Source organism: Macrosteles quadrilineatus, unplaced genomic scaffold, assembly GCF_028750875.1.
Source record: "Macrosteles quadrilineatus isolate MER2022 unplaced genomic scaffold, UCM_ALF_1.0 Scaffold_4__1_contigs__length_99947679, whole genome shotgun sequence".
Lineage (NCBI taxonomy): Eukaryota > Metazoa > Arthropoda > Insecta > Hemiptera > Cicadellidae > Macrosteles > Macrosteles quadrilineatus.
Window position 1 is genome coordinate 71,071,969 of NW_026542597.1, and position 14,361 is coordinate 71,086,329.

General features: G+C 34.2%; 1 protein-coding gene across 1 annotated transcript in view; it reads left to right on the forward strand.

The window, feature by feature from the left end:
* Window positions 1–14,361, forward strand: part of LOC128992711 (basement membrane-specific heparan sulfate proteoglycan core protein-like) — a 385,028-nt gene that overhangs the window by 131,216 nt on the left and 239,451 nt on the right. Inside the window, exons 5-7 of the mRNA XM_054416431.1 lie at window positions 1,686–1,852; window positions 5,328–5,507; window positions 11,104–11,217. Of these exons, the coding sequence (XP_054272406.1) occupies window positions 1,686–1,852; window positions 5,328–5,507; window positions 11,104–11,217 (461 nt within the window). The remainder of the gene's footprint in view (window positions 1–1,685; window positions 1,853–5,327; window positions 5,508–11,103; window positions 11,218–14,361) is intronic.

Genomic DNA, 14,361 nt, shown 5'->3' on the forward strand with positions numbered 1-14,361 from the left:
AAGTAGAGTCTTTGGATGAAGTTAGTGTCTTAACCTCTCTCTTTCACCGCCAAAAACTGAGTCGGCCATCACAACTTATTATATCGAAACTTTATAATTATCACACTGCTGCCTGTCACTATGGACTTCTGGCGTTAGGGGCAATGATCCGAAAGACAGTGAAGTAACTTGGTATTAGGTCACATAGGCAAGCTATTAGTGAATTCAGTGATAAGATTAGAGCAGGTGCTGATCTTGAAACAGCAATGCTAGCAAATCAGCCTGTGTCTTAGGCTGTGGTTTGCTAGACGTGCAATAGATACGCTGTGTATGAGTACTATAACTAATAAGCTCGGACTATTTGCTGCGGCCTGGACTGTCTGCTTTTGGAGCAGTCAGTCTGAGCTGCGTAGCAACATTAGACACACCATCACAATAGACAGCACCTTCCTCTAATGCAGTGAAAAGAGTAAACTATTCTAATAGTGATGAAGAAGAGGTCATTGAAAAGGTGTTGGGATACGACATTTTGTGGAAGTTTAACCATCCAGACTAAAAAAAGTAATATTAGGAAGGACTTCGCTGTCTAGGAGATACCTACTAACTAATAATGTGTACACCACCTCACTTACTCTTATTTTGTACAATTTTGAATACAGCTTACCACTCTTTAGAGTTTGATACAGGCCCGTTTTTGACCCTGCCAGCGCCCTGGGCACAACTATTATAGTAAAGCCCCTTTGGAACATATATATCAGGGTGTCCACCGACCGGGAAATCCGGGAATTATGTTTGAAATTTTTAACCGGGAATTATGCATGAATTTTGTATTTCTACCTGGAATTTTCAATTTACCGCAATCACTCACGATAACAGTTACGTTTCCGTGATCGTAGGAGACAATAATATGTCAACACACGGCCATGATGAGGAATGATCAGAATTTTCTGTGATCGCAGAAGATGATGATACTACAGAAACGCGAGGTATGATCAGAATATTGCCGCCATCACGGAAGACGATGACGATCTCCACACGACTGCAGGATATGATTAACATTTTGCCTCAATCATGGGAGACTATTACGATGTCTTCACGACTGCAGGAGAAGATTACCATGTGCACAGGAACTCGGGAGATACAATAATTGTTTCTACACGGCCGCGAGGGATGATTAGAATTATGCCACGATCACGAAAAATGATGATAATGTCCACATAACCACGGGAAAAGAAAAGAATTTTGCCTCATTTGCGGAAGACAATGATGATCTTCACAAGACCGCGGGAGATGATTACTATTTTGCCGCAATCATCTGCTTGAGGAGAATTTTACAGGATTTGTGGAATAATTGTAAGCTGTGTCTCTGATTAGGAAATTTGATAATTTTACATTCTTACCATGTATGTGTGTGTATGTGTATATAGTCAATGGTGAAAGCCTAAGCTTATATGCAGCTCAGATGATTGTTGTTACAAGTGTATCCATTCTTTTATCTTTCGACATGTCACAAGCAGGTAACAGCATCAGAACTAGTTAATATTTTTAAACTTGTTTGTTACAGTTATATGAACTGAATACAAAAGGCAAATTTTAACAATAGATTGAACTAAATTTTTGTGATTAAGAAATATGCAAATAATATTTCCTTTTTCATCATGTGTAATACAATGTAGTACAATGTAAATACATGACCTTATTTTCAGGAGCGAATTTGACGTTTTTAATTCCTTTGTAACGTTTGACATATCATCGGAAGGAGCCACAAACAAGAATGAAATTGAAGACTTGTTTCGAAGACATATTGACCAGTTCCGCAATATTGGACCTTACCCAGTCAGCACGGATGGGCTTAGTGTCCGCGATTTCAGGGGTAAGTTAATTTGTGTTATGTTGAATGATATCACTCTTTATTTGTATGACTTTACTCTATGCCTAAACGTATACTTGTGAGATATTGGGAATATTTGATCTTTTCTTTATTTTAATGACTGTAAATCATGAGCTGTATTAAAAATATGTCTGTTTTTGCTTGCACAAAAGTCATGTGATATGTTTCAATTTTGGTTTTTCATCTACACTCTTTTTTAGATAAGTTTTAAACCATGCTTTTGGTTTAAACATATTTGTTTCAGTAAAGGATATTTTCAGCTATGAGCTTTTTATTATTGTATTTAGTTAATGCAAGTTTATGTTTATTTTATTTGTGTACTTGCGAGTGGTTGTTTTAGATATAATTCTCTAAAACCTCACGATCAATAGTACAGGATTTGTTTCTACTGTAGCCCTAACTGTTTTGATTTGAACAATAAAAATAATTACAAATAACCATTTTGTTTGGGTCAAAACTCAATAGAAAATATTAAGTGAATCAAAATAATTACGTAAATCATTGACTGGTACCAATATAAAAATTTAGGAATTTAGGAAATTTAGGATAAGCTGACTTTGGTACAGAAATATAAATAAAGAGATCTCCTAAAATGGATGGTTGACAAATTGTTGCGGCTTTTGGTCTACAATATTAATTTACTTAGGCTGCAATAATTGTAATTAGAGATTATGATTGCTGTTTTTACTCCAAACGGCAAACATTCAAGCATAGTAACATAATGTAGTGGGAGAGGCTGTAGTCAGTACATGTAAAAAATATAGTCATATGGGCGTGCACTTAGTAAAGAGGCCATGATGAAGGTGTTCAGTTTACATAGAGGTTCGTAGAGGTCTCGGGCACTGGGATTGGTCAATTCTATTCAATATCACCATTGTCATAACAACAACAGTTCACTAAAAAACTTAATCCTAGAAGTTAATCAAATTAAATGCAAATATTGTAATTTAGTTAAATTCAGTTGAATAAATTCTAATATAATAGAATTTGAATCAAACGCTTGTTAATAGTTACTATAAGGATTTCTGGTACATAGTCTTAAAATTTACCTGGGCCCTGTTTCATAAAAATACTAGTCTAGTAATTACTAGTCTAGTAAATACTAGTCCCGTATTTACCTGTCCTACTAATTTGTGTTTCATAAACGTTTTTATACCGCTAGTAAATACTAGTGTATTTTACTAGTCACGTGACCAAAACTACTAGTCACGTGACCAACTTTACAAGGTAAACTTTCAAAACTAATTTCCTCAATCACGGGTTTTCTAACCCTTTATAAAGGGTTTTAATTTTGTTTTCATTTGATACAAAAAGTAAATAGTTGTAGAAACGCAGTGTCTTCTTCTAATTAATAACTTTATAGACACATAAGTAAAACAATCACACATTATTTATCAAACCGCTATTATTTATGTTCATCAATGAGCACGCCGGCGCGGCGCGGCGTCGCGTCGCTGCAATCAACACGGTGATAGTAGTAGCCGGTTGTGGTTGTAGGCCTAGTTGCGGCGCTCAACAGTTGGGTGGAAGTTGATCTGTTGCTGCCGCATTAGCTGTGATTTGTATAGTTTTTGTTTTATTCTGACATATAAAATTAAGCTTGCTATGAGAAAAGAAAAGAAGGTTCAAATTTTGAATGTAATTAAATCGTCTAACCACATTTTGTTTATTGGAACGGAACGGTTTCAAGTACCCTTACCTATGTTTTCAAATATTCGAATGCATAAGGATATTTGGGTTAAAACCATTTGGTGATATTCTAATGTTGAGTCTACAAACCATGAATAATAAGCCTAAACGTTTATTGATGCAACAAATAATTGCAACGCCGTTACAAGCAATGGAGAAGTAGGTTTTTACAAGTATAGTAAAACATGGCATAGTCGCTACGGCATGGCGTAGCTCAGAGGTAGAGTTCTCGCTAGTCATGTGGTGGGTCCCTGGTTGAAATCCGTGCCACTCACTATACTTTTTATTCCATTAATTAAACTTTTACATGTTTAACATTAAAATAACAGCTCTAATCAACATCTAATTTTTTTATTACTTTGAATAACAAATTCAGAATACCAAAATGGATTAAAAGTAATGTTTTTATGGTAAGCAGTTCAGTTCAACAACCAAAAATCAAATATAGGCCTAAAAAGATTGTTAGTACATTACAGGGTTTTAGCTATTTAGAGAAACAAATAATAAGCACCTAAAAAATACAATGCAACTCCTCTTTAAAATTGTCTTACTATTATTCCCTATTAAAATGTCTTTAAATAAAACCGAGAGCCTTGGGTGTAAAATAATCTGATTAATGTTGCAATGTTAAGATACATTTTTGTACATCTTTGTATGCAATACGGTATGCGGTTTTAATTTGGTTTCTCTCAAAGCTTAAAAATCTTTTCTCTGTGATACCTAAATAGTTGATATAACCATAAAATTTAACTCAAGTAAAATTAGACTAAAATTTCAGAGAAATTGATAACTTGTAATTATAATTAATTCTAATAGGGCGATTGTACATACATTATAAAATTCAATTTCACTAATTTTGGACTACGCCACATTTATTGATTGTAATTTATATCTAATAATAATTATCATTTTGGCACTCACAGATCTATTTTTATCTTAAATTGCAAACGTGAGCCAATTCGCACTTGCAAAAAGAACTTAATAATTCATTTTTTTAAATGATGTGAGTAATGAAATAACTCTCTTTCCAAAAATACTAGTCTACTTCAAATAATACGGGTGTAGAGAGGTTGTTAGAAAATAGCAAGTATTTACCAGTGTAATTTACAAGAGTAAAACTTTATGAAACACATTGCTGTCTACACTAGTAAAAACCACTAGTAATACTAGTCCCTACACTAGTAACTAGTATTTTACACTAGTAGGTTTTTGAAACGTAGACTTGTAAAATACACTAGTAATGGACTAGTAAATACTAGACTAGTAGTTTTATGAAACAGGCCCCTGGGCAATCTTAAAGTGTTAACATTATGTAGTATATTCACCCAGATCTTTGTAATATTTTCATTTTTGGTGTGAGCAATAAACTCATAATTACGTTCGCCTGTGATCTACCTTTCGATGACATGTTGTTGGTTTCATGGATAGTGTTGGTTAACATTATAAAAACAACAATGAATACCTTAAAAAAAAGAGCTGCAAAACATACAAACTTTGCATTTTGATGTAGATACCCATTACTTTTAAATCAATCTAATAGTTGTATATAGTTATCTCTATGAATAGCATTTAAAACTTATTCTACAAAATTTCAAAAAAATATTGAAGGATTGAGATGTTACAATAATTCTACTCCTGCTCGGGTCATACAATTTCAAACTAACACTCTTTTTAGCACCCCAAAACAACACTAAAACAACCACTCTCACTCTGTTTATTATTTTTTTCCTTGCTTGCTATGGCATGTGTTGAGTTGTGAATGGTACAGATCCGCCCCGCTCACCCCCGCAGCTTCTTCCACCCGTCTGCAGACCGGGTGACATCGAGTGTGACACCTACTCCGGTGAACGTTGCCTCTCCAACGCCGCTCGCTGCAACGGCTCCACAGAATGTCTGGACGGATCTGACGAGGCCGGATGTCCTCCGGTCAACATCCCGTACATTCCTGGTAAGACCGTAAGTTTTTAACGGGGCGTCAATTAATCGCTTTCCTCCAAAGATCCAGTTTGGTTTGAGTTTTGAGTTTGTACGCTTGAAGAAAGTATTTAATGTTGATCACTGCTGTTGTGGTAGATTTGATAGTGTGATAAAAAAATTATGATACAATATATATTTATACAGTTTTTTTTCTTTAATGTCATTGCTTGAAATGTTAGGCATTAGTATTTTTCAATTTGTATTGAGTAGCCAGCTGCACTGTGTTTTGAACCCCATTCTTAGATCATATTATAAATATTCACTGAACATATTATAAGTATTATAATTTAATTTGAATATGCGTAGTATCATTCTAATAAAATTAAAGACCATCACCTTTGGTAAGTGTATATGACCAGTTTACCAATGTAATTTCAAATGTTTGTGGCAAGATTGGATTCTTTACAGTTGTAATATTATAATTAATAAGCTAAAACACTTGCAAAAGCTTTTGTCCTATCACTCAAAAGCAAACTTATTTATTTATCTTGAGTTTAAATAAAGGAAAATATAGTTACTGTAAAGTTTCCAACACTGATGGAAAACAACGTTCACCTACACAACACAAATCAAATACGTGAGCATTATATCCAAGTCTATTTCCAAAGTGTTTCCAAACTGTTAATAATGTTTGCCAGAATCAACCACCAGCACAACTACGACAACAACTACCACAACGACAGAGGCGACGACACCGGTGACGGCAGCTGTTACCACACGTTCATTCTCGCCTCAACCTGTCACGGGAAGCTCGGTGGACCAGTGTAGAGCCGATGACAAGGTCAGGTGCGAAGATGGCTCTGCTTTTATCTGCGACGCCCAGGTGTGCGACGGGAAACCTGACTGTCCTGGGGGAGACGACGAACGAGACTGCCCCACTGAGGGTTGGTGATACTGTCTTTGGGCGGTGGTGGTCGATGTCTAACTGAAAATGGGTGTCCACTCTTCCTTTCTGTGCAGAGACATGTTTGTAACAACTTGGATTCAAAAGTTTTAACTAAATTGTATAGAATTTAGCAAAAGAGCTAATCAAATTGGTTGTGTAGGGCATTTGAAAATACTTCAATCTTTCACATTTCATTCTAACTGAGGTTTTTAGTTTTCTGAAAAAGTAAGGGCATTAAGTTTATTTGGAATTTGAATTTAGAAAAGATGACCATTTATCAAACAGCTAGGGAATGTAATATCTTCAAATTGGTCTTTGATACTAAGTTTAATTTTAACATTCAGGGACTCTTTATTCAAAATCAATTATTACTATTTCACTTGAATACAAATAATATAAAAGTTCAGATTGTCTGAATCCCCTGTTAAAAGTACGTTGAATAAATAAATATGATTAAATAATTTCTGTCATTAACTGAGTGGCAGAGATACCTTCTAGTTTGAATATTTATAGATTGATTTTAGAGATATGCTTAGTAATGATTGTTAGAAAAGTTAGAAAAATATTGGTAAATTGTAAAAGTTTACTTGATAATCACTCCTTTGAAATGAGTAAGAGTTGTGTATAATGACTTGTACCGGTACTTAATCAAAGAAATGTGTAAATAAAATTAAATTGAAGTACAGTATCATTAAAACCATATTCATGCTAAAATTGGTAAACACCCTGATTTATTATATTTTTCTATCTGACTATTGAATGTGTTTTTTCCTTCCTCCCCCCCCCTCTCCATGTGGACACCCTAAATCTCGCTTTAGTCAACTATGAAGTAACCATTTCTTCTACCCTGAGACTAAGCTGTAATATAAACGCTTTTGTACATCTATTTCAGTGTCTTCAACTACCATGTTAATTGGTGCTGGGGGTAGAGATTACTGTTGTAGATAATTTGATTTGTGCAGATTAGAAAGAGATAAATACATCTATCGTAACTCTTGGTGAGGGTTGGTAGCGGACAAAGTAACATAGGAGGAACTATATCCTTTGGAGATAATTGATTTAGTGAGGATTTGGCTGGTAGGTTTAGGATGCATGATTGTACAGTGAAACTTACAAATATGTATAGGGTCTTTTTGACTTCATCAATGAATATAATACAGATAAGATTCTGGAATTATTAGCTTTGAGAAAACAAGCTTTCTTCACCGTTATTGTCTTCTGTGATCGCCAAAACACTGGGGATTATCTTCCACAATCTATTTCTTGAATAATCAAAGAAATGCTGTCAATGATTGGATGTTTAGCGATAGGCAATTGATTGTATTACAAGTTTCCCGATTCCACACTAAAGAGTCGTACAGTTCATACACTTTTTTTCTGGTCATCAAAATTGATGTGCGACTCACAAATTCCTCGGATTTCCAGTTGGCTGGAACTGTATTTAAAAACTCTAAGCTTTGTTAGTGTAAATACAGTAAACTTTTTCCCCAGCATATCGTCCAGATCAGCGGAATGTTTCGATTGGTGGGGATTAGGTGGGTTTTGCTTAGCGCCTGATGAATATTGAAAAACTTATTTTAACAAACCATATTGTTGTCAAACGCTCTTGGCTCCATTGAAACAATATTATTTTGTTGAATCTAACTATAGAGTAACACCTTGAAACGCCCTAGTAGTCATAAGGAATTACACTATCTAGTACATCCCAATAAAACTTTCTCTCTACAGATCCAATTGCTGCTAATTGATACAATTTTCTTCTTGGGTATTGGGGTGTGGAGTGATCAACAAAATGAAATTAATATCAAATTATTTGCTATTCGTCAGAATTCATTAATTTTTTGTTTGTTGCAACTAATTATACAGCCCTTAAACATATTGAAACTTTATAACCTTTATTTGTAACTCCATTGTCAAATAGATCAAAACTTGAATTAAAATTCTCTTTTTTCTCAGCTTCTTGCAGTTCTTAAAACATTCAACATGTACATTTGTTACTCATAATGGAAAATTATTAAAGTACTTGCATACAATTAAGGTTGGGGATATAGTGAAGTAGAAAGCGTGTGAGCGAGCTGGTCTAGCGGTAGAGCGGGCGACTTCGGTCCCCAAGGTTTCTGGTTCAAATCCCACTAATCATTAATGAGATTTTTTAAACTGTGTGATGATTCCTTGACCTAAAGGTTAAGATCTTGACCACTGATCTTGAAAGCAATCGGGAACAATTTTTTAAGCAAGAAAAACTTCCAGAAAATTACCTGGAAATTGATTTAAGTTTTTGTATATTTTCTGGTATTTGCGTGATCACAAAGTAGCAATAAGGAGGAGTGTCTTTGAGACATTTAAGTGCTATAATCATACATAAAATATCAAGGTGATATTTCTTTAAGTTTAAACTTAAATTTGATGAGGTTTTAAAAACAGAGGTAATTTTTGTAACTCTTAGTAGAATATGAAAGTTCCTAACAGCTTTTCACTGTAATCTTTATAAACAAGCTTTGAATATTATAGTAGAATCTCTCATATCCTACCTCAGGATCCTCTATTTCCACTCACCTAATTGCTTTTTTTTCCATATTATCTGTTATATCACTTTGATATGTTAATTTCAACAATTTGTAATAAACTTGGTTTTTCAGACCCTTTGTTCTCTTTTTATCAAACACAGAGATCTACATCTCATCCTAGGTTGGATACGAGGGGTTTTACTGAATTACTAAACCATTACTAATTTAACCATGTACATTACTGTATTATAGTAGCTTATAACTCTCCTCACAGTTGTAAACCCTCACGGTTCAGGGTAGTTTTACAGTTGTACAGTATTAATTTAGTTTTTAAGTGAGCTTATTTAGATATTGTTTAATACTAACACTGAAACTTAGCTGTATGTCCTAGTGGAGTAGATGTTGTAAATATTAGATGAAGTAGCCTAGATATAGTTTTATAAATTGTAAATATTATGATGTGTTCAAAAACGTCAAAAAGAGTAATAGCAATCTTTGTGAAATCATTAGTATAACAAAGGTTGTGTTGCAGTTTAAATATTCTACCTGTTCTACCTCTCTGTTAGTGAAGCGTCAAGTCAATATTCTTTATTATTATTCCTGTCAAGACCAGTAAACTATTATATGGAATTTCATGATGGGTAGCCTCTGGACCATACAGCAACAATAATAATGGTTTAATTTACCTCTGTCAATATGGTCCTTGCGTAGTTTGTCAATACTGCAGTTTCGTGCTCGTGGAGCACATCTTCAGGTGAAGTTAAAAAAGTTAAAACATTTTCCTCACGTGAAGGTCGTCAATTTTTGAAAACACACCAAAAAACACATAACAAAAACGAAAAAAAAACATTTATAAACTTGGCAAATACATTAAAAACGTTACACACGGGGTCCGGCGCCGGTAGAAGACAAGAGACAAGTCATGACTGACGTGTGTTGTAGTCAGTAGCCCCTCCATCCTCACTTCTCTTATCAGAACCTTTCCTTTGGTCTTGTTCCAGGATGTGAATGGCGGTATTATAAATAATGTTAGACTGGAATGAGAGTTGTTTGTTTAAAATATGGTTTGGATGTACTTTAGCTGCTCGGTAAATCTCAAATTCCTCGATGGTGTCCATATATTTACTTTTATGACAAGTATGCATTACTTCAAATTTTTTTTTGTATTTGGTATAACTATGGTTTGAATCAATGATATGGTTGGCAAAAAATTGAGGTGTGTTTTCAAAAATTGACGACCTTCACGTGAGGAAAATGTTTTAACTTTTTGACCTTCACCTGAAGATGTGCTCCACGAGCACGAAACTGCAGTAGTGACAAACTACGCAAGGACCATAATGACAGAGGTAAATTAAACCATTATTATTATTATATGGAACACTCGATGGGCTCTCAGTTTCAGACTAATATGTAAATTTGCCAATAAAACAGTCTAAGTTCATCTTTGAAAGCCTAAGCCTTGCTCAGTTTTGAGTTACAAACACTCTCTGCCAAGGAAAAAAAATAGTTTGTTGAGTTTTGGTCTACAGGAGATGGCTGGCAATGTTGAACTCACGAAAATACTGGTCAATGTTCATTTGAATTGTAGCTTTCCTCAAAGATGGATTGTTACAAAACGTCAAAAATGTTGGCCGGGTTTTCATCAGTTCAAAGCTATGGTTGTCTCTTTTAAGACCTTGCTGGTTTGACAGTGGAAAACTGTGTACCAGATTGAGAAATAGTTTGTTTATTGTTCAAAGTGAAGAATCTTGTTTATAATTCATATAACAAGCTACAAAAAGGATTTTAGTTTGTGGACTAAAACAGAACAAAACTTTTTGTTTCAATAGTATTATATCATTTTCAAATATTAGTGGATAAAAATATCCATCAAAAACACAATTACAGCTTTGAAGAAGCGTTTCTTTGAATTTTTATAGACAGTGGCAGTAAAACTTTACAACATTAATTGCTTGCTCCAGAGTGTTTCTTGTAGTTAGCTGGTTATTGATTCCAATTTGTGCTGAAAAATTATCAATTAAGTGTTTATTAGTTCAAAGATTTTTACAATGCTTGGAATAATTTACTTTCATCTACATTTGTGTGAATAAACACTTTCAAAAAATTAGTTTTGGAAACAAAGATGGCACAACTGAGGTACTTCTGGTTTCTTACGTAATGTTTGGCTGTTGCAGATTGCGCCACTGGCGAGTTCATGTGTGATCTGACTCGGTGCATCCCGCAAAGCCAGGTCTGTGACGGTGAGGACCAATGCAGCGACAAGACTGATGAACAGGACTGTCCTAAAGGTGAGTCTACATTAGTATTTCTCACAGGATTTTACTGTGTAAAATTTGTATTCAAGTATCTAATGATTGTTGTAAAGTAAAGCAATCTTAGTTGTATTTAAATTGGGGAATGAAATGGTCTAGTGGTTAGAGTGCAGGACTCCAAGCGGGGATTCAAATCCCGCCAAATCATCAATGGGTTTAATCTAAGTAATAATACTGCAACCTCTAGGTCTTGTTTGAAGTAATGTGAAAAATCACCCCGTTTTGTACCTAGAGAGTCCTAGGACAAAAAAAAAGTTGTAATTAAATTTTGAAAGTATGGTATGGTAGATGTTTCACTTATGATTAGCAGTGGTTTGCTAAAATCTAGTGGTTAGTATCTTGGACTTTGGTGCAATAGTGACGGGTTTCGTTATTATTTTGATTACTAATTGAGATGGGGATGCTTCTGGGCGTATCAACCCAATATTAATGAAGGGTGAGTGTAGAATGAAGTGAAATTCCTTGTGTAGCCTTTTTGCTTACCAAGACCAGCTATTTTTAGCTAGAATAATTTATTGGAGATCATAATAATTATTGGACATCAACGTCATCAAAAAGTTGCTGACTTTTGTCAAGATCAAAACAGCAAACTTCTAATTTCAGAGAACACACAGAGAAGTAAGAAACAGAGGATACATTCAATGGTACATTTAAGTGATGTCTAGAACCAGGCGTCTAGAGAAAATTTTATTCCTTACCCCCTTCCATTCTCCTTTCCCTCCTTGCCATCATGTACTACAGTGCTCACACTGTAGGAAGACCCTGTGCACTATAACTGCTGTACAAATATGCTATGTGGCTATAGTCGTTTGGGCTCTTCCTTGCTTGATACTAGTACGTTTCTGCCTCAACATACCGGAGCTAAAAGCGCACAGTTATCCCATGAGCTCGTATCTTTTGTATCTTCTCTGTTGCAAAAATCATAATCACTCAGCTACACAGCTACAGCCATCCCTGGATTATCAACAATCTTTTTAAGAGTTTGGCTTTTTGTTCTTTAATATTTAGTGTCCTCTATTACAAGATACTGAGAATGTAAGTTAACACTACAAAAATAATAAGTTAGAACCTTTAAAGTAGGAAACATAACCTAAATTACTATAGGTGAGTGTTACCACAGTGAAAGATTTCTGGGTTACTACTTCATTGATTAAGCTACTACTCGTACTATGAAGAGACATAATTAAAACTCAAAATAAATTATTCTTTTAACAAATCATAAAAATGTATTCTTTAGAATTGTAATAAACAGTAATATTTGGAATTAAAATATAACCTGAATCTTGTTAATGTGCAGTTCCTATTTTAAAATAGTCAACCATTGATTTAAAAATGGTATTTTATTCATGTGTATTTATGAAATGTTAATTTAACTTACCATTGTCGATATGAATTAATTTAATTTAACTGCAAAAGATTTAATCAGTCCAATGTATTTATTTTAATGACCCAATTAAATTTGCTTACAATCACTGCAGCCACTAGTGAAGCGCTTCCTTAATTATTGCGTCGAAATAATCCGAGATTAAACCAATCAGAAGACCTCAACGGAGGACTAATTGTGAAGACATTAGAGCCGCACTCACACTAATGCCCGAGACAGGTTAATTTGATTTTTCTCTGCCGGCTTTTCTTCGGTATAATCCTTCAAGACAGCTACTAGTGCTTGTTGTGAGAGAATATTGAATCACTGATGGAATATTCATCTTATTTACTGATCCTGCTGTGCTTCCACAAGATTCTTGTTTTCTCTTTCTTCTTATAAATAACATTGATTTTGCACATCTTGACTGAAAAATATTTTTTTAGTTAAAATATAAATTTTGTACTAAAAAGTATTTTTAACCGTTATGTTATTTGTTATAGTACAACCTTGTTGTGGGACAGGTCCAATAAAGTTGAGATAAATGAATTTTATCAATGGATTTCTTAATTTTTCTACTTCTGACAGACCTCTTTGCCTTTTTATAAACTGAGGTCAATTCAATAACTGTCAGTCTGGTTTGACATGAGAAGGTCAAGTTTGGCATGGCTCACAGTAACAGATCTCTCTGATACTTTGTGAAGTTGTAATAACTTAATACCTACGTCTATTTGTAAAAAATTACAAAGCCAGGTTAAAAAAAGTAGTTTTTTTCCTATTGCAATATCAAATTATACATATACTATTTTCAAACAAAACACAAATACATCAATAGTTTCAAAATCTGTTCTTTCTAGGTTTCTTAAGAGATCTATTCCAACTGAGTCTTGCCATCTTAGCTTGGGATTTCTTAGTGGTCTACTACTCTCAAATCATGTTATTTTTGTTACAAATGATTTAAAAAATACTTTTTATCATAAAGCCTAATTATGCTTCCAGTTAAAGTGAAGTTTTAAAATCTGCCGTAGTACTTTTGTTTGCTTTGAATAGTGCAATTAGACTTCTCATCCAATAGTAAAAGTTGAAACCATGTTTTAAGGGTGTATTTAATCTTAGTAAAGTTTGAGTGCACAATTGTCCACATTGATTTTTTTTCTTTTAGGGTAGACTTTATAACCTGTACTTAACTCTTTGGTTATCTTGTCACAGGACATGCAATGGTTTATAAATCATTAGCTTTGTTTAGTTGAATTGATTTTTAAATTGGTTAAATGACAAGAAAGAACTGCATCTAACATTCTAACCTAGCAATTTTGTCTTCAGATGGCTCCTAAGTCCTAAGGGGTGGTAAATCTATAAGTAGTATGTTTCATTTATGGTGAGAGTGTCCTAGATTTTTATTATATGAACATAACCTATAGAATGTCTGTAGTGCTCCAATTACAAACTTCTTCAGCAGTTGTTTATCAGTAAACCTGTCAGTGACTAATGGTGTTTGACTCTAGGCAAGTCTCAGCTGATCCAATCAGCTGTTTAGCATACCCACAATGCACCTGGACACTACAAACTTAACCTCACTTAATTACAGATATGCTAATGTATCAAGAACCGAGACTGGTCAACTGTTTGTGGAACGTTGTCGTTGTTGGACTAGAAACTTGATTACAGATGTTTAGTTGGTTGTGTGGATCTCAAAAGAAGGTTTAAAATTGAAATACCCCCGCCACAGCAAACCTGCAGACTAAGCAAATTTCCAT